This window comes from Macaca mulatta, chromosome 20 (genome assembly GCF_049350105.2).
Source record: "Macaca mulatta isolate MMU2019108-1 chromosome 20, T2T-MMU8v2.0, whole genome shotgun sequence".
NCBI lineage: Eukaryota > Metazoa > Chordata > Mammalia > Primates > Cercopithecidae > Macaca > Macaca mulatta.
In genome coordinates, this window is record NC_133425.1 from 69,290,524 (window position 1) to 69,304,711 (window position 14,188).

The 14,188-nt window shown below is 42.7% G+C and overlaps 1 protein-coding gene across 5 annotated transcripts in view; it reads right to left on the bottom strand.

Annotated features, from left to right (window-relative positions):
* Window positions 1-14,188, bottom strand: part of SF3B3 (splicing factor 3b subunit 3) — a 53,747-nt gene that overhangs the window by 12,487 nt on the left and 27,072 nt on the right. For 4 of the 5 annotated variants that reach the window (XR_013411154.1, XR_013411153.1, XM_001107025.5 and 1 more), the window contains exons 11-15: window positions 11,781-11,853; window positions 5,577-5,728; window positions 4,971-5,126; window positions 3,859-4,014; window positions 3,186-3,329 (exon numbers count right to left, since the gene is read on the bottom strand). Coding sequence is in view for 3 of the 5 variants with exons in the window: in XM_001107025.5 (XP_001107025.2) it covers window positions 3,186-3,329; window positions 3,859-4,014; window positions 4,971-5,126; window positions 5,577-5,728; window positions 11,781-11,853 (681 nt within the window). In the remaining 2 variants the exon portion in view is untranslated. Of the gene's footprint in view, window positions 1-3,185; window positions 3,330-3,858; window positions 4,015-4,970; window positions 5,127-5,576; window positions 5,729-11,762; window positions 11,854-14,188 lie in introns of all 5 variants that reach the window. The other variant, XM_077984569.1, reaches the window with a different exon arrangement.

A 14,188-nucleotide genomic window follows, 5' to 3' on the forward strand; every position in this document is an offset into this window, starting at 1 on the left:
ACACTTTCTTGTGCAACAAGGCAAGGAAACCCCTACAAATTGTGGGGTCATGTTAAAAGGACAAAGGAACTAACTTCAAATAGAAATTCCTACTCTTCTAGAATGAGGCAATTTACCAACCCCCACCCCCCTCAAAAAAAAGCCAGGTGAGGTGGCTCACATCTGTAATCACAGCACTGTGGAAGGCCAAGGAAGGATGACTGCTTGAGGCCAAGAGCTCAAGAACAATCTGGCCAACATAGTGAGACTCTGTCTCTGTTTAAAAAAAAAAAGAGGAGTTTTAAGCACAAATACATAAAAATCCACAAGTTTATGATGTTACTCTATTTTTTTTTAATTTTTATTTCTTGAGACAGGGTCTCACTGTCACCCAGGCTGGAGTACAGTGGCACAATCTTGGCTCACTGCAGCCTCCACCTCCCAGGCTCAAGCAATCCTCCCACCTCAACTTCCCAAGGAGCTAAGCTCAAGCGATCCATCCACCTCAGCCTCTCAAAGTGCTGGGATTACAGCACCTGACCAGTGTTACTATAAAAAACAGCAACAAACCCACTTTACGGGTCCCCACTGAAGGGAGTGCTGTGGCTCTCACTCCTTACCCTGAAAACAGGTGAACAATGGGAAAAAAAGTACTTTTCCTTCTCCTGTATGAACTGAGAGTAAGCAAAGAAATGATGCAAATTTTGTCTTTAGAACTCCAACTAATTAAATCCCAAAAGAAATAAATCATTTTCCAACTACTAAAGAAAGAATGAACCTAGGCAATGTGTGTAATAGCTGTAAGTAAAAGGTTGATGGGAACTTTAACACAGATACAGATAAACATCCCAACATCACTGTGAGTAGGACAACCAGACATTACACACCTCCTGACATGATGCAATAGGAGTAAACAGCACCACCTATATTCCTGTCCCCCTCCCCTAATAATGAAATCTGAATCTAACCAACTTTCTTCTTCTGCAATATCCGATACTATAGCTACCCCAAGCCACATGTGGCTAGTCAGAACTGAGACAGGACCCGGCGTGGTTTCTCACACCTGTAATCCCAGCCCTTTGGGAGGCCAAGGTGGGTGGATCGCTTGAGCTCAGGAGGTCAAGATCAGCCTGAGCAACATGGCAAAACCCCATCTCTACTAGACACAAGAAAAATTAGCCAGGAGTAGTGGTGCACACCATAATCCCGGCTACTCAAGAGACTCAGGCATGAGAATCGCTTGAACCCAGGAGGCAGAGGCTGCAGTGAGCTGAGATCACACCACTGCACTCCAGCCTGGGCAATGGAGTAAGACTCTGTCTCAAGGAAGAAATTATTTTTTTAATAAAAATAAATTTTAAAGAGAACTAAGACGTTAAGTATAAAGTGCCAAATACCAGATTTCAGACTTAGTTTAAAAAAAAGAGAGAGAAAAAAAGGTAAAATAGCTCAGCAATTTTTATATTAACTACATGTTGGAATGATTTTAGATATACAGAGTTAATAAAACATCAAAACTGGCCAGGCACAGTGGTTCATGCCTGCATTCCCACTAGCACTTTTGGAGGCCAATGTAGGAGGATTGCTTGAGGCCAGGAGTTCAAGAGAAGGCCAGCCTAAGCAACACAGCGAGACCCTGTCTCTGCTTTTTTTTAAAAAGGAAAAAAAAAAACATTAAAATTACTTTTTTCCTGGCCAGGCGCGGTGGCTCAAGCCTGTAATCCCAGCACTTTGGGAGGCCGAGACGGGTGGATCACGAGGTCAGGAGATCGAGACCATCCTGGCTAACCCCGTGAAACCCCGTCTCTACTAAAAAATACAAAGAACTAGCCGGGCGAGGTGGCGGGCGCCTGCAGTCCCAGCTACTCGGGAGGCTGAGGCAGGAGAATGGCGTAAACCCGGGAGGTGGAGCTTGCAGTGAGCTGAGATCTGGCCACTGCACTCCAGCCTGGGTGACAGAGCGAGACTCCGTCTCAAAAAAAAAAAAAAAAAAAAAAAAATTACTTTTTTCCTGTTCGTGGCTACTAGAAAATTTAAATTACACCTGTAGCTCACCTTACATTTCTAAGGGACGGCATGGTCTAATACTCTACCCATCAGCTTGATACAGAGGATACGGGAACATTGAACACACAAGGAATGACTTTAAAGTCCAGAAGGTGGGAAATGCTACAAGACAAATGATCTTATCTTGTAATGCTTCAAAATGGGGTAGGACAGTTTAAGAGACATAAAAAGACAGATGAAGCAAATGGAAAAAGCATAGACTGCTATGCTGAGATCCTGAGGACAACCAACTATAAAGACACATTGGGGGAAAGAAGAACAGGGAAAACTGGAACATGGTAATAAGGAACTATTGTTATATTTTGCTGAGCATAATACTAATATCTTACAAAAATAGACATCTGTTGGAGCTACATTATCAAGTATTTATAGATGAAATGATAGATCTTGGATTTGCTTTAAAATAGTCCAGGGAAAAGACAAAACAACAACAGCAGAATGTTGTTGATAGCTGTTAAAACTAAAAAAGATAGAAAACTCATGTGGCAGCCCATAAAAATCCAACAAAATAAAACTAAAAAAGAAAAATAATAACAACCCTCCCCCCCAAAAATGGGGTACATGGAAGTTCATTGTATTAGTCTCTCTAACTTCTGGCTATGTTTGAGATTTCTACATTAGGGAGTAAAATTAAAAAGCAAAAAGTACCTGGGTTCGATTACTTAGATGTCTGAGTCAATAATCATTAAGGAAAATGAAAAGCATATGATCAAAAATCCTGACACTCTTAGGGTCAAAGCACAAAGAGTGCTTTTTTTCCCGCACAAAGAGCTCAGCAACTTTGACAACAGAGAACATTTAGGGGTCCTTTATTGCTAAATGAAGACAATGATGAACTGAGAGGTATTTGTTTCTGTTTCTGAAACTAATGAATAGTGGGAACTAGTTGATCCTTGAGGAACCCAGCCAGTTCTGACTTAGAGTAGCTATCAAAAAGCACTTGATCAAAATACTTCTTTCCCAGCCTGATTTGTTCAAATCAAAGAGCTGAGAAAAGTGGAACCCAGAGTGACACTGTTTACTTTTCATAGGTGAGGATCTGAAACCACGGGCAGAGGAAACGCCTGTTACCAAACAAAGGAGTGTGTGAAACCTACAGAAGGCCTGATGTCCACAATGTAGGCCTCTGGATCTCTTACCTGTAGCCCAATATTCAGGTATAGGAAGCCAATCGAGCCCCTCTCACCCAGCTCATCCTGCTTCTCCGTCCCACCCATTTCCACAATACACAAGGACTCAGGCTGGGCTGGGAGAGCCTGCATGCTTAGAGGTTGCAAACAGTCCTGAGAGGGAGAGAAAAATCATAAAAACACAGAAAATGACAATTTTAGGACAAAAACATACCCAGAGAAATCTAATTCTAGGATTGAAAAAGTACTTCCTTATGCACAGAAAAAGCCCCGGGAGTGAGTTCTAAGAGAGTATTGGGTTATTAGTTATACCCAATCTCAGAATAAGCTTCAGGAAGATCATGCTTTCCTCCTTGTGTCAAAGAAGATAATGGTAAAGGTAATTAAGCAAAGCACACCTCCCGAAAAGTCATCTAGGGTCCTGCAGCAAGTCAAATTTATGCAGTCTCGGTTTTTAACTAAAAAAAGGGAGTTGAGGTTTAAGCCAAAGAAACATTTCTGTAGTCTCAGATCATATCCTTAAACCACAGCAGGAAACTCCTGGAACACACTGCAATGACAAGAGAAGTAGCAGGTATGGATTCTGGGGTCTAACCCAGTTGATCTCAGAGATGGACATCAGGAGTGGGCCAGATGCTCAGGTTCCAACCAGATGATCCTTGAAGCTCAGAGTGTCACTCACTGAGGGGTCCAGGGAGATTATTCTGACAGTGTTGTCCACAAGCCCCACAGCCAGGAAGCGAGACCGCTGCTCTCCAGGGGGTACATTGGCCAGACTCATGCACACCACATCTGCTGACATCTCCTTCCGTTCTGTGTACTCATTCAGCTGTCCTGACTATAAGAGGAAAGACAGAGCGAGGTCAAAACTACAAAGGGGTGGGTCTATATGCTCCAATTCACCCCAAAACCCTGGATCCAGAGAATGAAGGACGGCTGTTGTATTTTCTTCTGCATACTCTCACTCCTCTTACTATAATCAATGACAAGAATTTCTCTACCTGAGTTCTCAAGACTGAATTTAATAGGCTCACAGCAAGCAAAATGAGTATCTTCCATCAATAAGAGAATGAACAAGGTCAATGTGCCACAAATTTTCTTAGCCAACTTTGCTCTCAGGAAATGGAGATATATAAAACTGTTTATGTGTTTACAAGAATACTTTGGGTGAAGGGAATTCAAATATGGTTGAAGACAAAGACATCTCAACCAAAGGTACAGTCAGGCTACAAATCTGGCCACACTAGAGCCCTCCTGAGAGCAAGGTAATTATGTGTACTGAACATTCTTCCATATAGAAGTTTTCTGAAATGGAATCAGACTGCAGAAATCAATTCTATGCCAAATATTTGTTGGAAAAGTAGGGAGTGAAATGCAGGAGGAGCAAGTGTTTCGTTGCTAACAGGGGAATTCATAACTCTACCCAGAATTAGACATCAACTTACCCTTTCTCCCCATCTCTGTAAAGGGCCAAATTGGTTTGTGAACACTGTCACTCCAACTCCCTTTTTTTTCTCTTTTTTTTGAGATGGAGTCTCGCTCTGTTGCCAGGCTGGAGTGCAGTGGCATGATCTCAGCTCACTGCAACCTCCGCCTCCCAGGTTCAAGCAATTCTCCTGCCTTAGCCTCCTAAGTAGCTAGGACTACAGGTGTGTGTCACCAGGCCCATTAATTTTTGTATTGTTAGTAGAGACAGGGTTTCACCATACTGTCATCTAAATGACTAGATTACAATGCCCATCCTTCCCTCTGGACCCTGCACTAAGTCCCACAGTGAATGATAAAATAACATACGGGATCCATCTCGAAATAGACCAACTCTCCTCCCGTCAGGGCAATCACCACTTGTCGCTGGTTCACTGCACACTTCACAATTGTTTTCTTTCCAGGGGTCTTCCACTCATTGACTCTCTTGTCTGCTCGTATGTGCCGAATGCCATCTGGATAGACCTAGAGTCAGTAACAGAAAGAAACCTGACTCTAACAATTTGATTCATCACTCAGAATGACCCTCACATCTATCAGATCTGTCACTACAATCAGATGTAGGGCCACTGCATTTGAGTAACCAGTTGAATCAATGACAAAAGAGTTAGCAGGCCCCAGGCAAGGTCAACTTTTAAATAGTTAATGTTTTGCGGTGTCCACTTCAAAGAAGTTCAAAGCTTATTAACAAAACACTTACAAAGATCTTTACTAGAGATGAAAGCTGCAGTGATGTGGCTTTGTAACAGAAAAATGGCAAATACAGAGGGGGATGTTATGTGCCAAAATCATAAGCTCCATCCCTAAGGCTTACTGGAAGGTGAGAGTGAAGAGACATGAACACAGCAGCCACATCACAATGAAGGCCAAGAAAGAACAAAGCAGGCCAAGTAGGTAAGCTCTGAGAACCCTCACCTGCACCAAGGCATCATCTCCTAATAAGGAGCAGGACAAGGTCGGGGTGGTCCCCAGGAACCCAGAGTCAGTCACTTCTTCTACAGTCTCTCCAATGGACAACACCAGGGTGGCATTCACGAAAGACACAATGATGTAGGCATCAAACTCATCTGAAAAAGAAAAGAAGGGAGCTGGTTAGATAAGAACTCATCAGAATTACAAAGCCAAATAAAACACTAAGAGTTCTCTTCAGAAACCTTCCAAGGCACTTCTTCTATGCGTAGTTATTACACACATACACACATACACATGCACACAGAGCAAGATGATCCAGAAGAAAACTAGGGGTCATAAGAGCCTACAGATATACCCTGCTTCCTCAATGTTTTCTTGAGACATCTGCTAAAGAAGTGAGAGGGACAAAGCAAGGGAATCGGAGGCATGAGGACATTTTAAATACTACAATGTTGATACATGAACATACTGAGCTAGAGCTTCATTTATTTGTGCCAGTTGTCAATCATACAACCCCTTCCTAAGAAGAGATAGCTAGAGCTTCATTTATTTGTGCCAGTTGTCAATCATACAACCCCTTCCTAAGAAGAGATACTCCTTCTAACTAGGAAAGACCCCTAACTTCTTCCAAAAGAAGCTTATGTAGAAATGAACATAAGCTCTAATTAATAAAACAGAGATTACTTAAGCCTCTGTGACACTAACTCATTCTAGGGTTGGAAGCTGAGAATCCTAGTCCCAGTGAGAATGATGTAAGAAAACTAGATAACCAGGAAATGGGGGGTGGGGATTGTTTATATTGTTATTCCTTGACCTGTCTGGTTTTTCACTATTTAGAAACAGAACAATTGTGTGGTCGTGAGCAATCCTATTAGAATTTGCTTCTTCTAATTAAATGTGGTTGAATAAACACTAACGAGTTTCTCAAGGAAGTCAGACGACTTGAGGTATACCAGAAACCCTCAGTTTCTTCTGCAGATCCCATAAAGGCCATCTATTTTCCATGTATCTCACCCTACAACATACAACAGCTTCTGCCAGTGTCCCCATCCAGTACCATGTTTGGCATAAAGCTTGATAAATGTTGACTAAAGGCATGCTAATTTTTTAAAAGAGTTGAGATTTTCCTCCTTTACATTTGAATTTTTGTATCAACACCCCCTTACCCAGAAATCAGGTAAAAAAGGGACAGAAGAAGACAAGGCACCACACAATGTAGTGGCTACCTCACTCCTAGCAGTAGGAGCTATAGGACCCTGTCTGCCTAAGCACTTGTCAAGAGCTCAATGCCACAGGGCTGGTCCACCCAACCACATGAAGGGCATACTTTTGGTTCTGATGACTTCACATGAGATTCAGCTGAACTAAGGTTACTAGATCAGTTCTGCAGAATCAGCATTCTTTACAGAAGCAGGAGTCAAGTGAAGATGTTATCATTCGACCGGGCATGATGGCTCATGCTTGTAATCCCAGCACTTTGGGAGGCCAAGGTGGGCGGATCACCTGAGGTCAGGAGTTTGAAACCAGCCTGACCGACAGGGTGAAACCCGTCTCTACTAAAAAATAAATCAAATAAAATACAAAAATTAGCTGGGTGTGGTGGTGGGCATCTGTAATTCCAACTACTCGGGAGGCTGAGCAGCAGAATTGCCTGAACCCGGGAGGCAGAGGCCACAGTGAGCTGAGATCGCCCCACTGCAATCCAGCCTGGGCGACAGAATGAGACTGTCTCAAAACAAACAAAAAAGAATATGTATCATTGGCATGGCCAACAGTAGTGTTCTGCCCTATTAGCAGGACAGAAAACCAATTTAACGTGTTGCACAACAGGCACTTCTTAACAGAAATAAATGTAATTTATGAAGTTGCTTCACATATAGTAGGATAACTACTGTTTCGTGAAATTTTTGTTTCAGTTAATATTACATATATATGTACGTACTGTGGTGGCTGAAAAACAAGGATTAAAGATCTTTCCCAATGGGCCTGCTCTAATGGTTAGACCAGGAATCCACAGAGTAAAGGTTCAATTTCCAAATCATAAGGAATAATATTGGACAAAAAGATACTTGGTTTTTGGTTATTTTGCTAGAACTGTCAACATACATCAAATGCTTTGGGAACGTCTCATAAGGTGGCTTTGTAAGACTAAGCACCACTCACTATCATAAAACAAGTAAGGACATGGTTATCTCTGAAATGGATGGCTCAGTAGCTTACAACAAAACCAAAATCCATCCCCATGTAACACCAAGTTTGGAACCTTTAGTCCAGTTCTCAGTTTTTATACTAGAAATTTTTGTTGTGTAAAAATAACAGAAGTTGTTTAACATTATATGAATACAGTATCATTTACCATGTTCTCATTACTGAAACCTAATAACCTTAAAAGCTGTGTCAAAGCAAATTAAAGCCAAGCAACAAAAGGCTGTAACTGGTCAGGATTCCTGGTCTCGGATCTTCACCAAAAGGAAAAAGGGACCTTCCAAAAGACAGACCATACAACTTTTGACTTTCATGGGACAGAAGGGAGGAGAGGTGCCTTTCCTTTGACCAAGACTTCAGACTACTCAAACATAAAAGAGAATAAATGCTCAGTGAACTTAAATAGGGTCATACTTTTGCTAGACAATTCAACAAGTAGGAGAGTCAACGACGTCTCAAAGCTACTTTACATCACAGATTTCCTCAAAATAAACACTGCCCTGTGACTATCAAGCACACTGTAACTTCTACCCCCCTTCCTTCTATAGTGAAGAAGACTTGCAGTAGATTAACTCTTATGTACTAGAGTGACTGCAGATTAAAGTTGGAGTTCAAGCTGGGCACGGTGGTTCAAGCACTTTGGGAGGTTGAGGAGGGAGGATCATTTGAGTTCAGGAGTTCAAGACCAGCCTGGGTAACATAACAAGACCCCAACTTTATAAAAACTTATTATTATTATTTTTTTTTGGAGAGAGTTTCACTCTGGTTGCCCAGGTTGGAATACAATGGCGCGATCTTGGCTCATCACAACCTCCGCCTCCCAGGTTCAAGCAATTCTCCTGCCTCAGCCTCTCTAGCAGCTGGGATTACAAGCATGTGCCACCACGCCCAGCTAATTTTGTATTTTCAGTAGAGACAGGGTTTCTCCATATTGGTCAGGCTGGTCTCAAATTCCCAACCTCAGGTGATCCGCCCACCTCAGCCTCCCAAAGTGCTGGGATTACAGGCGTGAGCCACCACACCCAGTCCACAAAAAATTATTTTTAAAAAAACATTGGAGTTCAGAACAAAGCCAAGCTTTAGTCAAGGTAAATGACTAGGAACTGTACCATCCACACTACCCTTTTCTAACGAATGTAAGTCTCATGTGAAAAAACAATAGTTCATACCTCAATAAAGAATCTATCAGGGTATGAGAATGTATCTTTAGGTCTCAATTCAACAGGGCTCTCATCTGTCTGAACACTGCTGAGGACCCCAGAGGAGGGAATGCTTTTCTCTTCTACTTGCCTTAGGATTTGAGGCTCAATCAGCAGCTCACTCCAAAAGGTAAAGTGAGTGACCACCCAGATACCTGAAGCTCCAGTAACTCACTCTCACTTCATAGACAAGGGAATCTGATACTTATCTTGCTTCAGCAAGTCCTGAATATACTCAAAAGCTTTCTCCAAGTCCTGATCTTTCGGTCAGTACACCTGGAATGTACAACTCCAAGAGAGTATGAATCTAAAGTTCTCTAGCTAGAGACTCTTTTAGCTTAGTAAAAGACAAATTAACCATACATGACAAATTCTGTGGGAGAAAGTAGAGAGGCAGACTCCTGCCTCAGACCATCTGATGCACAGGCAGACGGTGTGCAGCACTATTATGCCCAGTGACATCCAACTGCAGTTACCCTCTGAAAGACACCATCAGGGCAGCCTCAATATTATGTGCAGGTCCCTCTCCTTGGATAAACTATAAGACCCCACAATCAACCCTAGCAGTAGGTACACACCTGTGGTGATCAGCACCTTCACCAGCCACCTGTGGAAGAGAAAAAAAGGCTTGGTATTGGTAGTGTGCATCACCAAGTACCAGCCAAGGTTAGTATTTGCCTGGAAGACTGCAGCATGTGCGGGAAGAAGGAATGTTCACTCAATAGTAAGTGGGGGTATCTGGAAAGTGAGTGAACCAAGAGAACCCGACCTGTATTTACAGGTGACTCCCAAATTACAGTACCTAAAGAGTAAAATTTAGTAGGATATAGTCCTTTCCAAGACTTCTGACATTTAATAAAGGAGAAAAATGTTCAACTACATAATGCAACAAACTGCCTATCACTGACTTAGCAAATGCTGTCCCTCTAAAGAGCCTGTCCTGACCTTCAAACACATGCCCTGTCCTTTAACCCCTCCCAGCAATGTACCTGTGCCTTTCACCACATTCACAACACACAACAGTTCTGTATACTTGTCTTGTTTTTTAGATGGCAAGTGCTCTGAGGCAAAGAGTCTTTGTTACTGAGTACATGGTGGGCACTCAAACAACTAAATTTATCCTGAAAGAAACCACCAAGATCCACAGAATCTCACTGCAGTTAATCAAAATGGGCATTTGACTGAGATTCAGGAGCCAGGATTTTCTATCCCCATTACTCAGACTGTATCTTGAGACACTCAACCCCTGTAACTTCCTGTCTTCTTCATAGAAGTGAGAGTTAACTTTTCTATAAACCTAACTCTATTTTCTTTTTCTTTTTTTTTTTGAGATGGAGTCTCACTCTCTCACCCAGGCTGGAGTGCAGTGGTGCGATCTCGGCTCACTGCAACCTCCGCCTCCCAGGTTCAAGCGATTCTCCTGCCTCAGCCCCTTAAGTAGCTGGGATTACAGGCGTGCACCACCACACCCAGCTAACTTTTGTATTTTTAGTAGAGATGGGGTTTCACCACGTAGGCCAGACTGGTCTCAAACTCTGACCTCAGGCGATCCGCCCACCTCGGCCTCCCCATGTGTTGGGATTACAGGCATGAGCCACCGCACCCGGCCCTAAATCTGTTTTAAAATAAGTTTATTTAAAAAGTTAAAAGGAAAAAAGAAGGAGCACAATAGGTTATCTCAAAACACATTTCTAATTCAAACAGTCTAGACAATGCTTTTCACGGCCATAATGTCAACAAGCCACCAAACCAAAGTAAAACACCAACACGGACCAACTTCTATGTAGATATTACACACAAAACCAGGTGCCTAATAATTATCTTTTCAGCTTATAAGCCTATCCATTTCCTATTCACATTTTTCCCTTTCTACTCAACTTGGATATGATTCAAATGCCTATAATGAAAGTTAAATCCACAAAAGTGAGTATTCTACTAATAGTAAGTTGTTTTCCTCCTCCATGTTTCCCAACTCCTTAAAAAATCTGTTTCATACAGGCAGAATATCTATCAGGCAGAATTACAGCTGTTTTATTGAAAAAGCTGTCTGCTGGCAAGGATGATCTTACTCACCCATCCCATATTCCTGAGAGAACAAGAGAAAAACATACCTCCAATGTGAATCAAGGGAAAAATGAGACTGAGCTTTCTTTCTATGAGGCTGCAATTCAAGTCTTGTCACAAGACTTCCCTGTTATTGCACTAACTACTAGGCATTCTCCTATTACTTTCAAAGTTTTAGGATCAGATAACCATTTACATCCAGGAGCTCAAACTCCCTTCTCCTTTCCCATCCCCGCTTTTCCACTCACACTAAAATTCTAATTCCACTCAATTCTACTCTGCTTTCCTTAAGCACTAGCAAGACTGACTAACAAGGTTTCCCAAATCTTAATTCCTAGAACACCACCTTGAATTTCACTGTGGTTTCAAAACAATTTAAAAGAATATAGTTGAAGAAGAATGAAAAAGCACAACTTTCCCTCACATCATACCTCTTACAGATGAAACCAGTACCTTTATGAATATAAAGTCAACATCACATTTGACAGCTCTATGATACTGAAACCTATATGTACTAAAATATAACAGCCAACCTATGTCCCCTCTTTCCCACCTGCACAAAAAGAAATGGTAGGTGAAGGCATCCTGAAAGAGCCTCAAAAATGGTGTTGGGCCAGAAAGTTTCTGGTATATGGTGCTAAATGAAATGATACAGAAGTATTAGGAACACAGCCTTTTAAGCCTTCTATGTTAATGGCACCCAGACCCTCATTTTGACTACTGGGAAAGAGCTGCTTACCTTCAATGTGTCGACGCACTGTCCAGACAGCATTGGGGTTACCGGGTAGCTCAGAAACAGCCATTTCTGACACCTGACAGGAGAGGAGGGAAGCCACAGATCCAGTGAGCATGCAACTCAGCTACCTGCTTACAATCACATCAAAAAATAAGGTCTCAAAGGCAGGGTTCACAACGTATGCTGGATTTAAAAGATGAAACCACCTAGTGAAAGAAGAATCTAAGAACGAAACAGGCTGGAGACGGTGGCAATCCCCATGACAGTCTTAAGCAAAAGTCACAGGATGTCTGAGAGGGTACAACTGCTGCAGCCAAAACCATACCCCTTTCCTTCAAGTACAACATGCCTTGATCATCCTCAGAACAGCAGTAACCACTGGGAATGAATCAGGCCATCTAAATTAGCATCCCGTTTCTTTCCCTAGCTCCTGTAAGGCCAAACCCCATGTGGATCAATTCAAATGCCAGCTCCTGTAGCAAAATTATTCCTTTATCTCCTTGACTGGCAGTCAGTCACCTCTCTCTTCCATGAGCACTCATAGAAATCAGTCCACCGGCTGGGCCCAAGGGCTCACACCTGCAATCCCAGCACTTTGGGAGGCCAAGGTGGGTGGCTCGCCTGAGATCAGGAGTTCTAGACCAGCTGGCCAACACGGTGAAACCTGTCTCTGCAAAAATATAAAAATTAGCCAGGCATGATGGCAGGTGCCTGTAATCTCAGCTATTTGGGAGGTTGAGGCGGGAGAATCGCTTGAACCTGGGAGGCGGAGTTGCCGTGAGCTGAGATTGCACCATTGCACTCCAGCCTGGGTGACTGAGCAAGACTCCATCTCCAAAAAAAAAAGAAAGAACACAGTCACCACCTCTTAGGGCACTAACTGTTTTGTCTTTCTATGCGCCTTAAAGTCAGAGTGAATGATTCTCTACATGTCCTATAGGTTCTCAAACATAAGAGTAAACAAAACATCTAAGCCAAATTCAAAATGATCTAGAAGGGAAAACTGGGTGTGGGTTATACAGGAACTCACTTTACTATCTTTGCAATTTTTTTATAAATGTAAAATCATTATAAAATTGAAATTACTAAGTTTTTAAATGATCTAGAGACAATAAACTAGCCACTTATATACAGCATGTAACCTACATCTTATAGGAAGAACTCATGTATATTCACAGAAGGACTAGCACTTTTCCTAGTTTACTGGTATAATTTAATTAGAAGGAAGATCTAAGAACTTCATCAATAAAATTCAACTGTCAATTATGCTACACTCTATACCAAACGTAAAACTGTCAGTCACCCTGGCTCAATTGAGACCACAATCTAGTTAGATAACAAGGTGTAACAAATAGACATACAGGAATAAAGCAACGTTCAACAATTAAAAACAATTTTTTTTTTTTTTTTTTTTTTTTGAGACGGAGTCTCGCTCTGTCACCCAGGCTGGAGTGCAGTGGCCGGATCTCAGCTCACTGCAAGCTCCGCCTCCCGGGTTCACGCCATTCTCCTGCCTCAGCCTCCAGAGTAGCTGGGACTACAGGCGCCCGCCACCTCGCCCGGCTAGTTTTTTGTATTTTTTAGTAGAGACGGGGTTTCACCGTGTTAACCAGGATGGTCTCGATCTCCTGACCTCGTGATCCGCCCATCTCGGCCTCCCAAAGTGCTGGGATTACAGGCTTGAGCCACCGCGCCCGGCAATTTTTTTTTTTTTGAGATGGAGTTTCGCTCTGTCGCCCAGGCTGGAGTGCAGTGGCACAATCTCTGCTCACCGCAAGCTCTGCCTCCCAGGTTCATGCCATTCTCCTGCCTCAGCCTCTTGAGTAGCTGGGACTACAGGCGCCTGCCACCACAACCAGCTAATTTTTTTGTATTTTTAGTAGAGACGGGGTTTCACTGTGTTAGCCAAGATGGTCTCGATCTCCTGACCTCATGATCCGCCCGCCTCGGAAAATATTTTTATACATAACAAAGGTGTGTCTATAGATTTGAAGTGGGGAGAGAAATACCAGGAAACTAAAAAATGATGATTCTTGAGCCCTTTATCTCTTACACTGTACAAAAATTTTCTGTTAATGCACATATGCACTTTTTTTTGGAGACAGTCTCGCTCTGTCGCCCAGGCTGGAGTGCAGTGGCATGATCTCGGCTCACTGCAACCTCCACCTCCCAGTTCAAGCGATTCTCCTGCCTCAGTCTCCTGAGCAGCTGGAATTACAGGAACCCACCACCACTCCCAGTTCATTTTTGTAGTTTTAGTAGAGAAGGGGTTTCACCACGTTGGCCAGGCTGGTCTCAAACTCCTGACCTCCGGTGATCTGCCCGCTTCAGCCTCCTAAAGTGCTGGAATTACAAGCGTGAGCCACCGTGCCCAGCTGCACGTATGCATTTTTTTGTGTAAAGCGCTAGCT